Here is a 25,234-nt window from a genome sequence, read left to right on the forward strand (position 1 = left end):
TTAAAAGCACAAATCTAAATTTCCTCTTAATCTGTTGAAGAATTAAAAACACAAATATAAATATCCTTTTAATCTGTTTAAGAATTAAAAGCACAGGACTAAATATTCTTTCAATCTGTTTAAGAATTAAAAGCACAAATCTGAATATCTTTCTAATCTTTTTAAGAATTAAAAGCAGAAATCTAAATATCCTTTTAATCTGTCTGTTTAAGAATTAAAAGCACAAGACTAAATATCATCATAGGGATGGAATCGGGGTGACCAGATTTCTCAAGCGGGAAATCATGCTAGATGGACAAAATCAGCAGCTGATATAATGCTAGATGGACAAAATCAGCAGCTGAAATAATGCTAATGGACAAAATCAGCAGCTGAAATAATGCTAGATGGACAAAAGTAGGGATAAATATTACGTTTCTCATAGTACGTTCGGTTTTTTACTTTTCTTATTAATACAGCATTATTTATCGATGAAATATGTTAAATGTAGCATAGATATGCTAAATCTGGTCACCCAGGCTGGGACGTGAGTCGACCGAGAAGCAGTTGACAGGCTGAAAGCACACCAATGTCATACATTTCACCGATGTGTGACGATATGTGCATTCTGGTGGATGGCCGTCCGGAAATAGATCTGCACATTTACTTAAAAAAAAAATGTCAAATGCTCTCGCGCAAGGAAATCCCATGCAGACAAATTAATCTGTACGCCTAGCCATCATATTCATTTTCGTGTATTTATATATATATATATATATATATATATATATATATATATATATATATATATATATATATATATACACATTAATCGGCTATTATTTTTTATGAGATCCGATTTAACCTAACTCTTCAAAATGCCATCCCCTAAACACTGCTGCTATGGAATATGTCGTAGTGACTCCCGTTAGGCTATGAGGATAGACCGCATCTGAAGGATGTTACTTTGGATCTGTTTTCCTAAACCATATTTGGACTTGGAAAAATAATATCATAAATGAGTTCGAGCGTGTGGAAGGGAGGATTTTTACCACTGAGAACGTGAAAGACACATACACAAACAGCAGGCTAGTTCACCAAGCATTGATTGAAAGAGTACAATGTCGTCCGATTCAAATACGGTCCACACTGTGCCTCCTGCAGATCTGCATCTAGCAGGTGGCAGTGTTGAAAGCTGAACTAAGGCCCCTTTCACACTAGGCAACTAGTGACCGTCACTAGTTGCCTAGTGTGAAAGTCTCGGGCAACTGCAAGCAACCAGTGATTGTCACCGAGTTGTGGAATAATTTCTCATCATCTCATTAGTCGAAAGAATGGAATTAATGCTCCTGTTGGCTTTGCTGGTCAAGAAAAAGAGATGGCCGGTAACGGCAACTGCCAGTGACGGACTTGTTACAGGAGCGGGCAACAGCTAGCCTGTTGCGCAACCGGGCAACCGCAGTGACGTAGTGTGAAAGACTCAATCTAAAATAATGGTCGGCAACTAGTGACCGTCACTAGTTGCCTAATGTGAAAGGGCCCTAAGTGTCAATACTGGGTGGGCATGAGGAAAGAATGCCAGTCTCACAGATGCAATTCTTATCTATATCACTGTATAGCTCCTCTCATTCTGAGTGTTTTGAACTCCATAAGTACTGCAAAATAATAGTTTATTTTACGGGGGCTGCGGTGGAGAGGAGCACAACCGCAGCTAACCTAAAAATCATTGCAAAGGTCTTGCAAGTGCTGGGAGCAGGATAAGCACCTGTTTTCTGCAGGTACCTACAATTTTCCGTATGAGCCTATTTTCATTAAGGAATAATCAGTATATACAAAGTTGTTGGCTAGCCACATAGATGCAATTCTTATCTTTATCATTGGATAGCTCTTATCATTCTGGGTATTTTTAACCCCATAAATACGTACCGCAGATTGAAAGCAACGTAAGCAATGATATTTGTATTCTTGACGGGGGCTGAACCTAACCTCTTTTGAAATGTCACTGTTCTGAATAACTTCCCTCACAGCATCAAGGTTCGCACGTATGTTCCTTGCCCATGATGTTCCATAAGCAGGAATACTGCTTCGATAACTCTACAATATCAATGGGGCTAGCAGAAGTGGTCATGACGAAGAGCGTACCTTTCCACAACTTCGTCCTTGTTGGCACTAGTTTTTAGTCCTCGATACTCGAACTAACGCTTCAGATGAACATTGGAATAAATGTCAATACGCTGAATGTCGATCCTGCCCCTAGGAACATCGTCCTCTATCAATAAAGCCTTTGGAAATGGGTCGCTTGTCGACATTGTTTACTCTTACCAAATTCTTAATGCATTAGGATTGTCCGCATCTGGGTAGTTTCCCAACTGCCGATAGAAAATGTGGTAACTGTGACGTCAACATTGCTGTTTGCTGTTGAAATGGTTTGATAGTAGAAAAAAAATTAATGTTTGCGAGAATTTTAGGATGGAGTCTACAGGGGAGCGAAGGGAGGGCGGATGGATGTAAACATATTGCCTTAAATAAAAAAAAGAGAGAGAGAGAGAACTTGCCCTCACCTGAATGAAATCGCTTTCCACAGCCAGAATAAACGTCAAAATTAGTAAACAGCAGGCATGACTCACTATTGCCAAGTATGCGCATGTTCTCATGTTCTCTTCGGGTATTCCTGCAGCGAATCTGACAAACTCCCGCAGCATTACAACAATTTAAAGTCACCCCCCCCCCACCCCCAACAGTGTCCTTGAAGGGTCACACTGGGCGGATCACATGAAGAATTGTTACCCCCAGAACGCCCACATGAAGATTCATCACCCCATAAGATCCCACTTGAAGAATTGTCACCCCAGTACGCCGAATATCAACAGCGGAATAAATATTAGGCTAAGTTAGGTTGAATGAGGGTTATGCTTATTGTCATCAACTTGTACAACCGAAGACTCGTACGAACCCAGGATGTTCCACATGAAGAATTGTCACCGTAGGATGGCCCACATGAAGGATTGTCACCCTGTCGAAGTTTGAGGTGACGACTCTTTGTGTTACGTGTTACCACTGGGCTATAGCCACCCCTCCCCCAACATCTACCTCCAACATTTCAATTAACTAATATGACTTAGCTTACAGAAACCTAGTTTTCTCTAAGAATATTTCAGCAGTATGTCTAACATTCGTATAGGATTACAACCTCTTAGTTCATCATTCAACTTTGCTATACATGACGGAAAAATAATTTTACAACTGAAGATTTGAAAAACGAAATATTGTAACCGAAGTCGTTTTCATTCAAACGAACTCTCAACGGTCGGCGCTGGTGAAGATCGTGGAAGCCCAGTGTGATAACCCTCTCGAACTTGCACCTTGTAACGTTGGTGATGTTAACAAGAATCATGTTAACAATGACGAGTTGACGACATTAATATTAAACCACAATATTAATTTACCAATACAATAACAATGACGACAACACGTGCATCGACTGGGTCGACCGGAGGGCCAAAGAAGCAAGAAGCATTGTGCATACCAAAGCGTTCACTTCATAATGAGCGATGGCCAAGCCAAAGTATACACCCACCCCACAACAACAATAACAAGTGTATGCGTAGCCCAACCTTAATGGCCCATTACAGGACCGGTCTATCCCTTGAGGGGGGGCTATACAGCCTCTGTACCTCAAGACGTTAGCCAAAACCGGCTTGGTAAGGTTGTACGTATGGTGTGATGTGGACGTTAAGGTTTGGTATGTTGCGATGGCCGTGGTTGTGAATGAAGTCTGAAATCAGCGCAATCAGCTCGACCAAACTGATTAGGTGCTAGCACATACATGTGACGCTCACCTACCGCGGCTCTGATGCCCGGCGTTACGGAGAGGGAAAGCCACGAGAGTGTACTTGCACTCCACCGGGGATCGAATCAAGACAAGGCTTTTGGTTAATCTGTCCTTGGTGGGATGTGGAGCATCCGAACTACATTTCCTACTCTTTCTGTCAACGGGTCATTCTTATTCTGTTACAGCTCAGTGTTCCGAGTGAGTGTTCAACTCCCCTCTCTTCCTACCACTCTCCCAAAACATCTACTACGACGCCATCTATGTTCACCGCGCGTGCGTGAATATGTGTGCAGCTGAGCTAACAAACATTTAATTTCACAAACACATCTTGACTTAGTAAACCAACTCGTTTGTTATATATATATATATATATATATATATATATATATATATATATATATAACAAAGGGGTTCTTCCCCTTTATAAGAGAGGTAGCCAAGTCAAGACACGCACCCACTCCCATCCACCACCCTTGTTTCCACCTTATCGTAGCTCCTCCTGGATGAAAGGTTACCGCTTACCTGGAACTACATAAAAAAAGCTTGTTGCAAGGACACAAGTTGTCGTCGATAATTAACCACCAATTTTTGGCAACATACGCCAGGAGGCGCGTTGCTTCACGCACACGTCGCCGGCACCAGTCCCCTCTACAGGATCTCCGAGGGGCAAGCTTCCATACAGGCACCCCTCCTTCCTACTCCAAACAACTTTCGATTGCTTCGATCAACTCGCCCCAGCCATGAGAGTCCTGTGGGCGTCCCTTCCTTCAACCCTCCATCGAGGGTTGTTGTCTCTTGTGGAGATGATCCTGTAAGCGGGGTCAACATCAGGGAAATGTACGGCCCGGAGTTGACGTCATGATTGATTGTAATATTTATAAATCCTGTGCCAATGTCATTCTTTTTGTATGGCATACCGATACGTATCACTTTGACAAGGGATTCGTGGCTTCTTGTAAGACTGGAGGGTTGATATGATCTGTGGTTTCCGGCGATTCTATCCTTGTGGTCGTCTGGGGCCGGCGTCGGATGCTACCTTTCACGTATTGGTCTGTCCAAGATCTAAGAATATAAGGTCTAACCACTTCCGACCGAATTTCGAGGGAGTTGGCGCAGCGGGCCCGTGAATGTCACCTGGCTGCTCAAAGTGGGGTTAGCGCCTTAGCGGGTCCTATAGCTGTCAGTTGAAGCTGGTCCGTCGTTCAAAAATGACGTTGCCTTCGCTAGCACTGCTCCACGCAATTAGTTATATTCTGACAAATATTATATAAAATATATATATAAATATATATAAAATATTATAGTTCCTGTCTATATATATGAATATATAATATATATATATATAATATATAAAATATTATAGTTCCTGTCTACCTTGGCGTTTCACAGTTTTCTTCAGTGTATCACAAAGAGAAAATGGACTCAGCCAAATGACGTCAGAAGCTGCGCAGAAGAATTCCAACGGTCTGACCTGTATATTTAGACCTTGGGTCTGTCAATGTGGTTTTGAGGAACACGAAGAAAACGGAGAAAGTTGAAGAGGAAGAAGAAGAAAGGAGGCAGAGGAAAAGGGGAGGTTGAAGAAAAGAAGACGAAGAAAGAGAAGACAGAAGGGGAAGTGGAGAAGGAGGAAGAGGAGTAGGAAGAAGAAAAAGGAGGCAGAGGAAAAGAAGAGGTTGAAGAAGACGAAAAAAGAGAAGAAAGAAGAGAGGGTTAAAAAAAAAAAAAAAAATCATAGCGTCACCCAGTCACTTTCCCCCACCGTGCCCCCCCCCTCCACCACTATCACCACCTTCCCAGGTCGATTCTTCAGCAACGATGTGTGTGTGTGTGTGTGTGTGTGTGTGTGTGTGTAGACAACGCCTCCATTATCTGCCACGACTACTTATCGAATGGCTGGGGAAGCTGGCAAACAAAAAACTTAATCATTAAAATGGAAATGATGACTAGGTTGAAAGCCGCGGGAGGATCTGATGCTTTAGATGTTTTCAATGTCACGTTCAAACGACAATGACTTGACAACGGTTGGGAGTCGGGACTGAGTGTCGTTGCCAAGTGTACGATAATTATTTATTGTTTCTAGTACGGTTGGAGTGTAGACTATATATTATATATATATATATATATATATATATATATATATATATATATATATACACACACACACACATACATATTGTTGAGACATTGTGACAGGTTTGAGGAAGGTGGAAGAGTTTATTCCTGAAAGGTTTCTCTTAGAGCTTCTTCAGAGGAGCTCTAAGCGCGACCGGTCAGGAATAAACTCGGACCTAGACCAGTGTCCTCTTCCACCTTCCCCATATATATATATATATATATATATATATATATATATATATATATATATATATATCTGCAAAGTAGACCACTTGGAAAAAGAAATTAACGAAGCGGAGCGGTTTCGTATATTACATCCAGTGCAAAAAGTACCGATGTAATATACGAAAGCGCTCTGCTTCGTTAGTTTCTTTTTCCAAGTGGTTTACTTTGCATAAGTGAACACATGTACCCGTGTTCTTATTAGCACCCCCATATATATATATATATATATATATATATATATATTATATATATATATATATGTGTGTGTGTGTGTGTGTGTGTGAAAACGGAGAAAGTTGAAGAGGAAGAAGAAGAAAGGAGGCAGAGGAAAAGGGGAGGTTGAAGAAAAGAAGACGAAGAAAAAGAAGACGAAGAAAGAGAAGACAGAAGGGGAAGTGGAGGAGGAAGAGGAGTAGGAAGAAGAAAAAGGAGGCAGAGGAAAAGAAGAGGTTGAAGAAGACGAAAAAAGAGAAGAAAGAAGAGAGGGTTAAAAAAAAAATCATAGCGTCACCCAGTCACTTTCCCCCACCGTGCCCCCCCCTCCACCACTATCACCACCTTCCCAGGTCGATTCTTCAGCAACGATATGTGTGTGTGTGTGTGTGTGTGTGTGTGTGTGTGTGTGTAGACAACGCCTCCATTATCTGCCACGACTACTTATCGAATGGCTGGGGAAGCTGGCAAACAAAAAACTTAATCATTAAAATGGAAATGATGACTAGGTTGAAAGCCGCGGGAGGATCTGATGCTTTAGATGTTTTCAATGTCACGTTCAAACGACAATGACTTGACAACGGTTGGGAGTCGGGACTGAGTGTCGTTGCCAAGTGTACGATAATTATTTATTGTTTCTAGTACGGTTGGAGTGTAGACTATATATATATATATATATATATATATATATATATATATATATATATATATATATATATATATATATATATATATATACACACACACACACATACATATTGTTGAGACATTGTGGCAGGTTTGAGGAAGGTGGAAGAGTTTATTCCTGACCGGTTTCTCTTAGAGCTTCTTCAGAGGAAGCTCTAAGCGAGACCGGTCAGGAATAAACTCGGACCTAGACCAGTGTCCTCTTCCACCTTCCCCATATATATATATATATATATATATATATATATATATATATATATATATATATATGCAAAGTAGACCACTTGGAAAAAGAAACTAACGAAGCAGAGTGCTTTCGTATATTATACCCAGTGCAAAAAGTACGATGTAATATACGAAAGCGCTCTGCTTCGTTAGTCTCTTTTACCAAGTGGTCTACTTTGCATAAGTGAATACACGTACCCGTGTTCTTACTAGCACCCCCATATATATATATATATATATATATTATATATATATATATATGTGTGTGTGTGTGTGTGTGTGTGTATTTGTGGTTGTCAGCGAAGGACCGGCGTTTCCAATGTCACCCTATAACTATCCCTAATCCACTGGAAGGATGATCTACACCCTAACCACTTCATGCAGTTCCCAACCTTAAGTAAAGATTAAACCGATTTCAATAAAACTATCTGGCAATGCAAATCAATGGAGGCGTTCACGGACAACCGCGCAGCATGTCCTTCACTGTGCGGTACCGCCGCGGTTCAAACCGCTAGTGTGAACGAGCTCCGAGAGTGGGAGTGTGGGGAGGGGGCTGTCCCGTCGACTGAAATTAACCACCCAACGGGTGCAGTAAGAAGAACCGAAGCCACATAATATATATACTGTATATATATATATATATATATATATATATATATATATTCATCTTCTAAATTGGAAAACCTGTATCGAAAGGGACAAGAATCAGAAAATTGTGTGTATCGATTTCTCAACGAAAATAATGTGTCTGTGCACACAAACAAATGAGACTGCCTTACTTATATATGGATTCTTCCACAGAATGTAGCTCGATTTTACTTACATAACCGTAACAGACAATAAACTAATAAATCATATAACATCCAGTGTAAACATGATTCGGTTTAACGTCGCGAAATCCCCTTCCATCCACCTACCAGGAGGCTAGGACGGTGTCCCTTATATAACAATTGGTAGCGTGGAATTGAACAAAACATGCCCTTGGTCTAACTCGCTGGTGGCAAGGTGGCTGCCGTCACCTCAACCTCCGCCGCAAGTAACGACGCTCTAACGCGCTCGGCCAGCGAGCATCTGTGTGTGTAGATATAATATAAAAATACAATATGAAAGTGCAACGCTTATGGTGTATATGATCAAACCGAGGCAAAAGTAATCATTGGCGAACTTTACATTTTTCGGGCCATCAACGAAGGATGAGAAGAGGACCAGACACGCCTTGCCCCCCCCCCTCCGGCGATAATGTATTACCCCCACTAAGATATCCCCCCTTACCCGCTTCTAAGATGTGAAGAACTTTACATTTTTCGAGAAGCGGTGTAGGTAAACCAGCTTCGGCTACCGGGGCCTCCTGTGTAGGTGCTTTGTCCTGCTGTATTGCCTCTAACCCGAGCGGTGGGCGGAAGGGAGGGATGACCCTTTCCACAAGGAGCCAAGACAGAAGGGACAAAAATGGATGTGAGACAGGCGCTTGCCTTGACTGACCACAGCCCCTTATTTGGGGGAAAGCAACTTTTGGTATATGTATGTTATGGAGGAATACCCTTCCCCGAGCTCGGTCTCTCCTGTCCTGGAAGATACATACATATATCAGAGGCTTCCCCGGTAGCCAAAAAACAAAGGCATATAAACCACTCCCACCTATTCCACCCTCCTCCCTCCCTCTTATCTTGGCACCTCCTGGATGACAGGTCATCCCTGCATCTTGTCCACTGCCCTGGGTCAGAAGCAGTGTAGCACGCCACAGCACATCCACAGCAAGGTCAATTAATTAAATCAGCAAGCCCCCCCCCCTTCTCCGTCCTGGAGGATAATCAAGAAAATGTCATTATCATGGGCGTCTGGAGTGTGTGTGGGGGGGGGGGGCAGAGCCTCCCCCTAGAAACACTGTGTTCGAAACTTCGCCGGTCACCAAGTATAATTTCGTTAAACTTTTGAGTTTTAGACGAAAGTCAAAATGTAATTTGTGTAGATGACGTAAACATCCTATGTGCCCAATTTTAAGTGTGTAATTAGACATAACTTTATATCATTACCCATATACGTATAATATATCCAATCTCCCCCTTACAAACCTTTCTAAGGGCGCCCCAGCTATCTACATCCCGCCTAGTGTTTCTTCGATTAGATGACAAATGACTTTATTCAGTTGGGGGTCAGGTTCGAATCGACGTGGGTCCTTAAATTTTTCCGTTCCAAGTCGGCATAAAAATCGCCAGTCATCGCAAATAACGGTCTTATGTCGCCTGAGCATACGGGCAATAACAGATGATGCAGTGTGTAGCTCTATGCCTCCCCGTTTCATCTATGTATGCCTTCACGCTTCACCACGATGCTCTTCACATTTCTTATTCTGGTTAACGCCGGGCAGTTTCAGATTGAGTCAGGACCTCTAAGACCGTCTCCAATGACACTTTATTTATTTTGTTATGGCTTCCGCTGCGCAATTATATCACCTCCAAACTAAGTATTATCCTGAATGGATTGTGGACGAGAGAGAGAGAGAGAGAGAGAGAGAGAGAGAGAGAGAGAGAGAGAGAGAGAGAGAGAGAGAGAGAGAGAGAGAGAGAGAGAGAGAGATTGTGAGAGAGAAACTTCCCAATCTTAATTCCTCAGCTCCCGATGAGCTACCACGGGTAATAGGATAACCCGGCAGCAGATAGAACAAGAGAGAAAGTGTCATCTGGTGTTGGGAGGGTGAACGAGACGGTGCCTAGCAGCAACTGGAATGAAAAGAAAGTAAAAAAAAATGTCAACCGGTATGAGAGATCCGTTGCCGCCTCAACGACGCCGACTGCGAAACGCCGACACGAACATTCCAGAATGTCGCAAACTCGGATGGATGCTTGCGATGTCTGAAAAGATGCTCTATCAGCGAAAGCAGGATGCTGAATGAAGTGGAGGCTGAGCACAGACCTGGAGATGTTCACTGAGCGAGGCGGGATGCCGTGCTGAATGAACAAAAGGTGAAAGGTAACTGTTGGGCAGTGTGGATGAGGGCGGAGAGCGGGCGGGCGCCTCGGAACTTTCGAGATGGATGTGTGTAACCCATAAGGTGAACAGCAGTGTATATGTGTATGTATGTATATATTTATGTATGTATAATACACACATATACAATCTTCGCGTGGTTATCTGGGAGTGAAACAGAATGTTCACCCATGCCTAACCTCGCTTTGTTGGTAAAGACAAATCAGATTAAATGTTACATTGTGTGTGTGTGTGTGTGTGTGTGTATATATATATATATATATATATATATATATATATATATATATATATATATATATATATATATATATATATATATATATATACACACATACACTTACTGAACCTCAAAAACATCTGTGTCCCATAGGAAGGTGCTCAAATTTCATATGGAGCTTTTTTAACTGAGGAATTAATTTTGATGCACCAACAAACAACAATGATGACATCCTGCTGTTTACCCTTTTGAATCACCTATTTGGTGGCAACACATATTCAAAAGAATATCAGTAATACACACCAGGGAAACTTGATGCACAGGGCATGAAACATCAAGAATAATACACGTAAACAAGTAAGACATTATAGGATGAAACATACACATAAAAAAAAGAAAGCTGAATAAAAGATATACATTCACAGAAGAGATCTCTTAATCAAGGATGGGAACAAATTAAGAGAGACCACCTGTGTAAAGGATGTAAAGAAATAGTTTTCCATTTAGATGCATAAATACTTGGAATAGCTTAAAGTTGATATAGCTCAAGCTTGAACAATACACGAATTGAAATCTAAATATGATTACTGGAAATCAAGGATATAGATCAAATTGGAACTGATCATGAATTTGAGTCTAGGTATAATAAATCTGATAGTAGGAGACAGGAGCCAATGAACACTGCTTCTTTCCTGTATAAAGTAAAGAAATACAGTTTTCCTTATAGATTCATAAATACTTAGAATAACTTAAAGGAGATATGACCCAAACTTGAACAGTACATGAATTCAAATCTAAAACTGATTATTGGAAATCAAGAATATAAAATTAGTTGTTGTACATGAATTTGAGGCTAGGTATGATTATTTGGAGAGCAGGAGACAGAACTGAATGAGCACGGCTCCTTTCCTTTACACTACAATTAGGTAAACACTCAAGCAGGATAAAAGACACAACACTCAATCCATACAATAAGCTAGATGTTGATGAGAACAAACAAGTTTCAAATCCTTCTATCAGCATGAGTATTGGCACATGCTGATACAAGAATGCTACCATAGATGCCCAAGTGGTTGCAAAGAGTAGAACTGAATGAATGGGGGAGGGAAAAAAAAAAAAAAAAAAAAAAAATAGTGGAAATGTATTGTCTGCCGAAAGGAGATGATGGAAATTATCTGATGATAAAACTTATTTCCATAGCATGCCATGAAAAAGGATTCACAATGCAGCCATTGAAAGGGGACTGTACACAAAGAAAGAGAGGAAATTTAACCTCACCCCCCCCCATGACAACAAGCAATGACTCCCAGCCACCTCATGATGTCTGTGCTGTATGAGTAAAGAGGACAAGGGAAATGATGATGTGTATGACAAGGAAGGGGGAAACAACAACTAGTTGCCCCCTATATGAAGAACATTTCAGGTCTGCACCTCCAAATGGACGTAAACATGTTGATGAGTTTTGAAAGAACTTTTAAACAAAAATCATACTAAAAAGGATTCAATTATGTGGAATAGGTATGTTCACTGTTTTTTGGTCAGTTACTGTCCTGCTGGAATGAGTGGGGCCATGTGCTGGATGACAGGCTGAGTCTGTATGTTACTGCAAGACTGAGTTCCAGTTTGCATTACTTGATATGAAAATATTAAAGCAATACATAAACTCTTCTTATCTTTTTCTGCATGAGGGGATAGAGAGGGGGGCTGTCACCAATTAAATGAAGCAGCCTTGCTTTGGATGTGCTTTATCTTGGTACACTGCTTCTGACCCAGGGCAGTGGGCAAGATGCAGGAATGATCCATCATCCAGGAGGAGCCAAGAAAAGAGGGAGAGGGGTGGTGAATGGTAGTGGGAGTATGAGGGGATGAAATGGGTGGGAGCGGATTTATGCCTTTGACTTTGGCTACCTCCCTTGTAAAGGGGAAAAACTAAAGCAAGAAACAAAACCCATCCCACATATTAAAAGTAAAGACTCAGAGAAAACCATCCGTAAACTCAAGACTTTTGGACAAGGTATCAAACTCCTACCTAAAACATAATGACCAGAGGCAACTGGCACTCACAACAATATTTTCAACTACTCCCAGACTTGGAATGAGAAAAAGAGAAAAGCATATGCCATGAGATGCATAACCATGGCTGAAACCATTGTCTTTGCTTTATGTGTTTTGGACTGTGTCAGCAAGTAATAACCACTGTTGGGAATCATGAAGAAGCCTGGGGCTTGAACCCAAACACAGGAAGATGCAAGAACCGCATGTTTCTGACTGTGCCACCAGCACACAGGATTTACAACAGAATACCAATAATTTGGAAGAACATACCTAATCCAAATCTTAATATCAAACAAACCATACAGACCTATCTCACACCTTTCCCCATATCAAAACTAACAGAAGGAATGACTGAGGAAGAAGCAAAACTTATATAGAATCATCACCAAGCCAACATGGATTCAACACTTACATCTTGCTTATATTGCAAAAAAAAAAAAAAAAAAAAAAAAAAAAAATATAAATATATATATATATATATACACAAATATATATATAATATATATATATATATAAAATATATATATATATAAAATATATATATATATACACACACACACACACACATATATAACAGTAAATTATTTCTAACAAAGGGGTATCATTTTACCACACAGATGACAGTCTAGCTTCCTCTCAGAGATGGCAGCCATTGTGGGGCTATAAGTTTTCCACTTTGCGAAACTTGAGGTAACGATTAATTGATCATTGAGCTAAGCTATCATAGTTAAGCAAGGATGATTTCAAATTCCATTTGTATTTCTATTTGTATCTGTACAAATGCACAAAACTGTCTGTATTTGAGAATCTCATGTCACATATCTGTATTTGAGCCCTGTGTATGTTGTATTTGCTGCACACAATAAATCAATCACTGCCTTGAGTTTCATGTAGTGGAAAATACAAAACCCTACAATGGCTGGCAACACTCCTAGGAACCTCTCGCAGATCTCTTTGGGAAGAACCCTAAGATTGTATTGTATCACTGTATGACCTTCTATGTCAATAGATGAAAGTTGTAGGAAGAAGCTGGCAGTTGTCACTTCTTCATGTATGAAAGTGTAAGAAATACAGCTGATGTTGAGAGACCTCTGGACCAGTCCGGAGGCCACAGTAAGTACTAGCCCCTCAGGCCACACCTCCTGATGGAGGTGAATGGGTTACTGGGTTTTGAAAATGGACAGCTTCACTGTCAGTCTAGCAAGACCATTACATGCAGGTACTGATATGAAAATTACTAAATTTTTAACTTATCTTGTTCCAACCGAATCACCTATTCTGAATTGTCACAGAAGGATCAGCTTCAGAGGCCAACAGCAGTCCCGACACCTAAATTTCTGGTAACAGACAGTATCTACCATATGTTTTGGATACAGGAAGCCTGATTCTACATCTAGTCCTAGTCAATGTATCACTGACTGTAACCAATGGCACAAAATTGTTACAGGTCCTTTAAAGAGCACAGTCCACCAACCTCTAGTGTTACCACCCAGTCAAGACATGAAATACTTTTTGCAGAATCTCAGGCAGACCAATGCTTAGGTCCAACCTATTTGGATGAATCAGAAAACCTTGTATATTAATGGAAAAACAAGAGGATCTGAATTTCTGATAAATAGCAGAGCTGGTTTGCCAGTACCTACATGGACTCCTTTGTCTGTCTCTGTGGAAAGACCATTTAGGGTTGCAAAAGGTGGCTTCTTGTTGAAATCATCTTATGTTTGTTGGCCAATGTTTGTGGATAGTGTGTTGGTGGAATGTTCTCTGAAACACATTGATTTGACAGTTTTGATATGGTAAACAGGTGAGAGAAGTTTGTCTGTAAGATGCTGAGTTCTCAGGCAGTCTATTTGGTTTCTGGCATCATCCTTAAACATCATTATATAGATGTCTATTCTCTTCTCTAAATCATCAATGTAGATGAGGACCATAACCAAAACCTTACCCATACACCACATGAGGTGCAAGAGCCTTCAACCCTACCCACCTATCTTCCTACATCACAGAAGTACAACCAACTGAAAAATCATACTACTCAAACATCTACAACAACCTTCTACCTACATCCCACAACACATCCATACAAAAACACATTCACATTTGGATCACAAAACAGGGACTCCAAATACCAACCACCCAATTCCCTCTTTCAACAAACCCCTCCAGACATTAGCCCCACAGACAAAGCCATCCCAAGAAGCAAGATCCACACTTGCATCCAGTATTGAAAAGGCCTGGCTGCAGAAACAAATGAACCCTGTTACAACCATCACACATGAGAACACCTCATATTACACTGCCCCACCTAAGGCATACCCAGACAGCAACATAATATTTCTTCCCCGAGTGACTTGTGGGCCAATATGGTAGCTGTTGTTCTGCAAGAAACACCTGGGGCAAATGACTGATCAACTCAAAAGTAAAACCACAACCAAGTAAAAATTACACTGAAAAAAAAAAAAAAAAAAAAAAAAAAAAAAGGCAGTAACCTCAGTTGTCCCAGATGCAACTATCACACAGAAAATACAGACCATATTATACTACGCTGCCCTACATTTGCCCCTTGCAGGCAACAACACAAAATTTCTTCACCAAGTGGTTTATGGGCTGGACAAGCGGCTATGCCTGGTTTCCTGAGGGCTACAGGTCTCCTGCAAGATTATACTGAATTAGCTGTGGTGCATTCCTGTTTCTAGGATCTTTCTTGACAGTTTTCAAGGGACTATATCAAAAGCCTTGTTCACACCTACTGCCACCATTATTGTTCTGTCTAGTGGTGCCTCTCCTAGATATGTTTAATATCTACTGTGCTAGTAGAGTTGTCTTCTTTAACTCCATGTTGGCCTGGTCAATCAATCTACTGCTCCAGTTCTCCCTTGCAGGAAACCTCCAGCCCCCATGAAACTAGCCTTCTGTGTGGTGGCTGCACATTGGGCATCAAATGTTTGATGTCAGGCTGATTCTGTTTCAGTGCTGAGTGATGACCTGAAAGCAGGTGAACCTGATACCATTGCTACTCTTGCTTAGCTTAAGAGTGATTTCCATGCTAAATATATTTCTAGGACTCCCTGATGGTGTATAAAATTTAGCAGTCTGTTATGAAGTGTTTGTTTAGTGATCTGGATGTGTTTTTACTCAACTGCAGTATACAGGAAAGGAGCAATGTTTGTGGGGTCCTGACTCCTACTCACCAAACTCCTACTACAACTGTGATATACTGTATAAAACAGGAGCTACATTCATGGGGTCCCATCTCTTTCTCTCAATATAATTTATCTATCTATATACCATGGGCTTTTCCCCCTTTATATGGGAAGTAGCCAAGTCAAAAGGCATGTACCCACATCCACCCGCTCATCTTAGCTCCTATTTCAACTAACTTTATATTCATTTATGCTTTTGGTAGAGCTGCAATATAAAAAATCTGACACTGCCAACTTTTCAACATTTCTCCAATTTAACCTGAACCCCTGACCTTTAACATACAAATTGGAAAGATCAAATTATTTTCTCTTACACAAAACATAAAAAAGTCAGGAAATGGCTCTAAATAACACACAGGAACAAATGCAACTCAGCCAAATCCTGATTAATTTTAATACTTGAAGAACTTGCCATTTAATGCAGGTCTGTGCATGAAAGCTAGAATGCTATAACCAGCATTAGTTTGGTAGCTACAATGAGTACAAAGTAGTGATACTTCTAATCTAAATCATCTGTTTACCACGATGTTCCTCATCAGCTGATCTTGCCATCACAAATCTCCATATCAAATCTCCAGCTTGAACAGTATCATCTTATCCTCCAGGTTATCTGATGATGATACATCTGTGATATAAACTGTATTTCTTGATATCTTTCTGACTTGTGGGCTATTTTTCTCAATTTGCTCCCATGATTTTACAAACTAAGAGCTTCTCTGTTAGTTTTACCCACCCCATTCACTGACCTGATTATAGCAATTACATCAACTCTCTTTCAATGATGGCACAATCAATGCCTCTAGTCTCTCACTGTATAATCTATCTGTAAAGCTGGGAATCAAATTTGGTTTTTAATGGACACAGTAAGGGGTACAGCAAATTGGTGATTGAGCCATGATTCTTTCCTGAAGCAATCTTCCCATTATTTTGATATGGTAGTAAGGAGTGAGACAGGTCTGTATGACAATGTTGATTCTGGTGTTTTGATTGCTTTTCAGATGGGAAATGTATGTGCTATTTTCCTGACTGTTGACAGTGATCCCAGTACCCAAAGACACCCATGAATGCTATACTGCCTCTGCTGTTTTAGGTGTTTGTTTGGTATCATGTCTATAACCTCTGTACGCAAAATTTTAAGTGTCTGGTTGGATTTCTCTACATCTCAGTTGTGAAGGGCAGGATAGCATTTGTATCTTGCATTATTTTGTGTATTCTCTTTGTTCTACATCTGTTCTCTGAGTTGTTGGCTTGTAACTGATTTGAAAATGGTTGAAGAAGTTGCATTGTTACTTGTGTCATGGTGTTTTGTTACTAGTTGTCCTTAATGCTTCATCTGCAGTTGTCATAATAAAACCTGAAAATTACACCAATTTTGTGAGGAAGTTCAGCACAAAGCCCTGCCCTAAACTGAATAAAACTTCTATGCAATAGAAAAAAGTCACAGGAAAGGGATGAATTGAGAAAGTCTTAGTTCCCTTAACATGAGGTCCTATCCTATGCTGAGTAAAATTCTCTGAGCCAGTGCAAAATCTAGAAAAATTGACATTGCAGTGTGAAAAAATAAACAAAACTAGCCTTATCCCCTTCAGCAAGCTGAAAAGTGTGTTATTACAGGGAAATGTTACTATATGAGCAGCTACCTATTCCCTCTCACAGACACCCATGGAAAGAATCATCCCCCTGCTACTCATCTTCAATATCTAACACCAATATCCGGCCATGCTACCTGAGGAGCTGACATGCAATCTCCAGATCAGGTTTAAGATCTCTATCAACTCTGACTAGTCTACTTCCACTTTTTTGCATAAGAAGACGTGACAATCTGTAGCTGCTCCCCTCTTACTATTCAGTGACACTGAATATAGAAAAAGACCTGCATTACATCTGATATTGCACTAGGTATGATAATTGGTGAATAGATGATTGACCAATGTGATCAAGTAGTTCTCCAAGCAGGTACATAAACTCCTACAATAGCCTTGAGGATAACAGAGCATAATCTGGAACCATACATGAATTTAAAATGAGTTATGATAACTCCCTGTACACTATAATTAGGTAAATATAACACAAACAAGAGATAAGTGTTTCTTCTCTAAGTGACAGGGTAATCTATAGGGCTCATGGGGTGCTGCTAGTTACTGTATGGCTGTAGGTTTCCAACCAGTGAAACTAGGGGCAAAAGTTGTGTTCATTTCCTATTACCCTTAATTACGCAGCTAGATAAACAACATAACAAGTACATGTACCAACTTTTTATTCCCTTCTGTTCCAAATACTTTTAATTATTGTGTTATTTGTCTTCTTTAATTGAATACCGGTGAAGCTGAACCAAGGGCATGGTTCATTAAATTCTACACTACAAAGCCCTCTGTGAGGGGCACTGTCCTAGCCTTCAGGTAGGGGTGAGTTTGTGATGTTAAACCATATCATTTGTCTTCTTTCTAGGATGGTACACATTATTTCAACATTCTACTTCTGATAATTGGTACCCTTTTATCTTCTAGCTTCTACAAGTTAGTCAATGTTAAGAGACACTTATATTCATTATCAAATGAAGAACTTTGACAATACTGATCTATCAGTTTGAGTATTGGTTTTATCTTCTGATCTCCATTATATATTGACTGTTATGGGCTCTTAACATTTCTGCTGTGAAGAGTGAATATAGCCATCCAAAGTCACCCTACTTTGTGATGAAGGTAGATATACCTTAGATGTAAAAAGTGAGTGTCAGTGACACGAACAAACTACCTTAACTTACAAGGTAAAGACTATTTTATCAAAAAGACCATGTATGGACACACCCTTTACTGGTACAACATTTCACATGTTTTAGCTTGATCAAGAACACTGTATGTTTCACTAATAAAGATTTTCATGAAAGTAGCAGTTGCCGACAAGACTGACGAGTTAAACACCATATGAGGACGAAGCCTATATTTGTATGACATTTCGCTTAATACAGCTTTTTCAAGTACAAGTTGAGATACATATGCTTGAGATTAAATAAGGGGAAAGGAGGGAATGGGGAGAGAAAAGAAGTAGGGGGGAAGGAAGAGGTGGAGGTGGAGCAGGAGGAGGAGAGGGGGGATTGAACACTGGGAAAGGGTGAGAACGCTGGCCCAAACATCTGCAGGCAAAATGCTCACAAAGGGTGGTTTATCAAAAAGACCATGTATGGACACACCCTTTACTGGTACAACATTTCATGTGTGCTTTAACAAGAACACTGTATGTTGCACTAATAAAGATGACGTCCTCACATGGTGTTTATTCTGATAGATTTATCAGCAACTGCCAATTTTGTACAAAGATGATTTTGGTCTAATACACTTTGACATCTAACAAGATTTCTACAACACAAGGCAGTGAATAGGTTAATTCTTGATGACTGTCTGTTGCCTATATTATAGGAACCAATGCTACACACCTGCAAATGGTGGTCCTACAAGACAGACATCAGAGTAAAGCATCTCCCTACTACCTGTCTTCAAAACCTGTGAACACCCTCACCATGTTGAGGTACTGTGGACTGACTGAAGTCATAAAGCAGTATTATATGTGTGTAGTACTTTTCAACTGTAGATTATATGGAACATGGGAAGTTGGTTTACTCTTTTCCCCTTCTAGTCCAAGAACCAATCATTCCCATCTTAGGCATACACCATAAGTTTAAGGTACTATTGTAAGTGGTCAAACAAATATGACATAAAAACAGACCTAGGTATACTTCCAGAGTTACTAACAACCTTCTACCAATGCTGACACATCATTGTGTAAAGGTTCTCACATGAAATCACCCCTTCACAATGGTGTCATGTCTTAAGTTGAAAGATGTTTATCATTGGTATAAGGCACCCTGGTTGCAGTTTGAGAGAACCTAAACCCCTCTACTATAGTTTCAATCCTTATGTTGACTCAAATCACCTCATATACATACATTAGTCAAAATAATATGTGGAATGTATCTTTATTTTGAACAAATTAATAAACATTGACAACCACCAGGTCCACTAAATAAAATCAAGGAAATAACATAAAGAGTGCTAAAAGCATCTACTTTACCCTCCTAATCATAGGTTTTTGAGGAATAGTAGTAAATTATAACAAATGCAATACTGTTATAACAGCAACATTTTCCATAAGATGCAAACTTAAGGAAGCCAACATTACCCTAGACCTTGGCCATTCCCTTTCCAACACTTATCTAAACAAATTAAAAGGACATAAGATTGTTCGTATAATAGGTATTTACTCAACTGACCACCATGGCAACTCCCTACATAACAGAATCAACACAAGTTGAGGCACCCCGATGTCAACTAGCAAGAATCAGTACTCAAGACTACTTCAAGTAAAAACCTTTCACTGCAACATATCAGATGCCATGTTTCTACAACAATACAAATATAAATACACTGAAAACTTCTACTACATACACAAACACGACTGCTCAAAAAGATTGGCAAAGTTTAAGTGGTCAAGGCCAGTACCTATATGGTACGTAATACACAAAAATCACTTCACACACGAACAACGACATGACAATATTTCCAATTAACACACTTGGCATTACCTTGATCTTCTGTAGAACTGTCGCAGTGTATGATGATGGTAATATATTATGAGAGGTGTGAATGCAATCCAGGAGTTACTTGTTGGCAGGACACTCGGTCGAGAACTTCATGAACTCGTCTACACTTGCAATATTTACTATATCTATTAACACTCTGTATAACGATATAATCATATATCTTTTATTTTAAGTAAATTGATCGCATTTTCATCACTCACTTCACTCTTTATGGCACACATACGCATATTCACTTAACATGTACTCCCTTGACCAGAGAATTTCATACAGTGAAGCTGTGGGCAAGTGCAGACACTCACCTTTGTGGCAACATGCATTCGAAACCAGTGATTCTTGTATGAAAAATATTTTCAATCAAAATAAACATATTTGTTATATAAACTACTAGATAGTAAAAAAACCCATTCTTCAAAATAAAATTTTGTCTATTTAGATACAAGACTAAGTGAATAAATGTATAGAATCATATCGGTGCATTCGAACACAATGTTTATGGCTATCAAAAGGCTTCAAAGAAAACGGTATAATTGCGCTCGCACATATTCATCTGTTTGTTGTTGACAATGTTTCTGTAGAGATCAGTTGAGGCTTAGCAGGTCTTATTTTCTAACTAAGATGAAGGAACCATGGTTTTGTATGACGGTTTACTTACATACACCTGACCCAGAAAGTGAGTAAACATGCTATACCGTTTTACAATGTGTTTTCTCTCGCAGTACTGTTTGATGATTTGGTAGTAGAAAAGGGAGTTGTCATCTGAGGATGAAATGTCATGTTTTGCATTTTTTTTCTTCCCAGGTCATTTTGTAGTCAAAATTCTAATACATTTTACACGGAAAGGTGTTTATGTTAGTTTTTTGTTGTGGTGAAATGCATTTGTATTTAGTGTTTGGAAATTCGGTCTATAAATATAACTCGGTCAATATTCGGCGTTGGAATTCATTTTCTGCCCATCAACAAAAGATCATCCGGTCGATAAATATAATTCAGTCACTCTTCAACTTTGGCATTCATTTTCCCCTCCTCAGCAAGGATCTAAGTAACCTTCCCTGATAGGCCTCACACAATTTCTTCATTTTTTGTAGGTCATAATCCTAATTTCATTGTTTAAATGCCTAAGTTATTAGTTATTTACAACATCAAGTTTATGCTTACGGTGTAATGGGCTCTCAGCTGATGTGCACTATCAATTAATCAAATTGTGCTATAAATGGATCTTCTATTGAAGCATGTAATTGTTGATAGCTCTATATATTTATGGGAAGTTTAAGCTACAAATAGGGGTCCAGTGTAAGAGGCCATGTATGTGGAGGGACAAATACTCAAGATGCAATAAAAAGGTTTTAAAGTTTTAAAAGTAAAATTTCCTTAGAAAAGCTTATTATGATTATAGGTGAACAAGTATTAGAAAAAATTTCATTCTATTTTTGATATATATTGAATACCTGGTAATATTGTTTACATATTGATGACAGTACTCTCATCGCCATCATAATTCACAAACCCCATATTTTTTGCAAATTAATTCATGATGTACTGACAAGTTGGATGACATCATTGACATTCCCTGGATTTAGTGACATACGGTACTTAATGAAGTGGTCTGGGCCTATGAGAAGGATATTGGATTTACCTCCTCGCTGCCCATCTTCAAACCCTGTGCACTTACTTCTCTTTAGAGGGGCTGACACTCACTCTTCAGACTGGGGCCAAGATATCTCTTTGTCAACTTAGTGTTTCCTCAACCTTTAGACACAGAACTGACAGCCTGCGACTGCTCCCCTCCAACTTTCAACCAGCGACATAGAATTAGTCTTACACTGGTGGGATGCAGACATTAATCTAAGGCAGGGGTAGGCAATCATCAGCATGCATGCAAAACTTGGCACGCTAACAACTTTTTCCTGGCACATGAAACCCAGATCTCACCTTAAATCAAATAACTATTGAGTCTCCAACTTCTTTTGTATGACCATTGGTAACTGAATGCTGTGCTGGGCAGGAGACTGGGGCCTTAGGAGGTGAAGGGAGGGGGCCTATGCTGACATGTAGGCCATTACTTCATTGGCACGTTAGAAAATTTTGTATCAAAGATTTGGCTGATTTAGGCACCCATGCTTAACCACTTTGGTACGATGATGCCTATGTAGGTGTCACGAGGCACAAGTGGATATACGATTATTTTTATTTTGTAATTGTAGCTGAGTGACCTGTGAACTGGCTTGATAGCATTTTATATGTTTATTATTACAGGTAAACGTCGACTTACGATGGCATTAGGTTTCGATAGAGCCATCGTAAGACGATCTCATCGTAAGTCGATCCCCACTCTGTTCCGTGGTCACTGTACCTAGCCTACCTGTATATTAACCACCAGAGATACTGAATATAGCCTATTAAACATGTACAGTAGTTTATTTAATTATTTTTATCCTTTTTACCATATTCAAACACTATAATATGTATTTTCAGTACGGAACTTAAATCTCGCGGGCAGCAGCCAATGCCAGCCGTACGACGTGACGTAATAATACTCGCATCATAAAATATAGTCACCGCTTATATCGATCGTTCTCTCTTTCACCCGCGAATTTTGAAAACCACAGAGAATGGGATTTAGGGCACATTTGAGAGAATGTAAAAACACAGGGGCGACTACAATAAATATAATCAAGACGCCGATATGGCAGCGTCGTAAATCCACTTGCTCCTCATGACGCCTACGTGTGCGGCACCGTATGGAAGGGGTTAAATTATCATATCGTCGTCGTCGTCGTCGTCATCGTAAAGTCGAACAATCGTAAGTCGCGGCCATCGTAAGTCGACGTTTACCTGTACTCAGAGTTAAAGAGAATGAGTAAATTCGCAGTAAATTTATATTTTATAATGTAAATATTGTGATGCATCATTGAATCATTGTACATCAGGCATCCAATGCTGCGTGTGAGAATTTGACTCGTATTTAAGAGATTTAAAAAAAAAAAAAAGGCCGTCCACTCCTGGTCTGTGGTTTCTTACTAGAGAGATCTATGGTAAGGCCTGAGAACTGTTGCCAGCTGCTTTGGGGCTGTGGTTGTCCAGTTGGTCAAACCCAGTGCAATGATTGTTTGATTAAAACTCGGCTGTTTTCTGCTATCTGAACAGTAGCATCAGCAATGTACAGTCCATGAATTTCTGTATTGTGGATTAACATAGTGGAGACTCATTTGCATTATTTTTGTTTTCCGCCACAAGACAGTAAGGAAAGAAAGAGGAAGGAAAAAAGGTGGAGCCATGGGTTTGGTAAAGGAGAGTGTCAGAAAGAATAGGAATTGAGTGAGTGGTCTTCATTCATATGAGAATGCTGCATGACTGTGGTCCATAGGGGTATCATGAGACTCCCTAAATTATTGAGAGCATAAAGCTTGTGCAGGATATTGACAGGTTTTGAAGAAGGTCAGCAAGGAGATGGTTGGCTCAGACATTTGTCTTGCAGGGACCTGATGTTAGTCCCACATTTGACACTAATATGCAATATGTATGGTGAAGATCTTTTTGAGATAGATGATAATTGTCTGCTAATTTGCTTTTTCCAGTTTCTGTATAGATGTGTATAGGGGACAGGTGCAGTATCACAATGTCCCTTATCAAGATTCGTGGATGTGTTATTCTCCCTCCTGTGGTAAGTAGTTCATACAGAAAAGAAACATCTTTACTGATGATTATGTTAAAGAGACTCAGAATGTAGGGGACTCAGTATAAACATAGGAATAAATCATAATTAGTTTATTTGAAATTGCATATGTATGCTACCAAGCCGAAACATAGAAATAAAATACTCTACCATTCTCATTTGTCGCCATCCTCCATAATTCACTCATACATACATGAGTGAATTATGGAGGATGGATGTATGTATATATTTGGTCATCCATCTTAGAATGATTACAAAATAGTTACCACAATAAGTCAGTAAAGAAAAATAAGTTCTATGTATGGATATATTTAGCCACCTAGAGTAATCATTTCCCATTTTCCTTAATTGTGTTCTACCTTTCAGTTGAATGATGATGAGAGACGTCAGATGCAACATTATCGGGAACAAGCTAAGGAAATAGAAGAGAGGTTTAAAGCTACTTGGCTTGTAGTAAGTTGTTCTTGTATTTTGTTGCTAATATGAAATTTATTGACAGTATAAATGAGTTTTAATATGTACAAAGCAAGTGTGTGATTTGACTTGACCACTGCCTTATAATGAAGCTGACTAATTTCAAGCATCAATGAGTTCTAATGCTTTCCTGTTTTGACCAAATTTCTTTTCCATCCATGTCAGTTCTTTGCTTTACCTTTGCCATATTTTTGGCCAGATCTCCCACCTCTTCTCATTCTCTTTGCACCAGTGATGGTCCTTTGCATGTGATGGTCCATTGAAATAGATATGAGAAAGAATTATCTTCCTGATGCCCATCATCAACACTTGTCACCACCTTCATCCCCCACAGGAGGTGTAGACTCATGGTCTCCAGACTGGGCCATTTGACTGCATTTCCTCCACCTTTTCACATCAGTAGGGCTGACAACTGATCATTCTCCTCCCATCTTAGCTCCTCATAGATGAAGGGTCATCTCGGTCTCCTGCCCCACTGATTGGGTCAGAGGCATTGCAGCAAGACACAGCACCTTGACAGGAGGGCCTAACAGCTAAAGCTGGTTAACCCCCACTGTTTCATTACATGTCAACCCTCTACTCCCATCCACTTAAGAAATATATAGAGCAGACAAGAAGAAATCCCCTTTGAGCCACATCATTTACAACTACTCTACTTTCACTCCTATCTTTTGCACCCTCTTCTGTGCTTGACAGTACCCTGTTCGTCCCAACCCTTCACCTCATTGCTTTCCCCTGAATTTTCCTC

At 39.8% G+C, this 25,234-nt stretch overlaps 1 protein-coding gene across 3 annotated transcripts in view; it reads left to right on the plus strand.

The window, feature by feature from the left end:
• The first annotated feature begins 20,865 nt into the window (after window positions 1-20,865).
• LOC143024660 (uncharacterized) overlaps window positions 20,866-25,234 on the plus strand; it is a 34,915-nt gene continuing 30,546 nt past the window's right edge. For all 3 annotated transcript variants that reach the window (XM_076183626.1, XM_076183627.1, XM_076183628.1), the window contains exons 1-3: window positions 20,866-21,009; window positions 23,915-24,000; window positions 24,379-24,465. In XM_076183626.1, the coding sequence (XP_076039741.1) occupies window positions 23,926-24,000; window positions 24,379-24,465 (162 nt within the window). In that variant the 5' untranslated portion in view covers window positions 20,866-21,009; window positions 23,915-23,925. The remainder of the gene's footprint in view (window positions 21,010-23,914; window positions 24,001-24,378; window positions 24,466-25,234) is intronic.

The sequence above is a fragment of the Oratosquilla oratoria genome, chromosome 4 (assembly GCF_046742065.1).
Source record: "Oratosquilla oratoria isolate Oo_2021 chromosome 4, ASM4674206v1, whole genome shotgun sequence".
NCBI lineage: Eukaryota > Metazoa > Arthropoda > Malacostraca > Stomatopoda > Squillidae > Oratosquilla > Oratosquilla oratoria.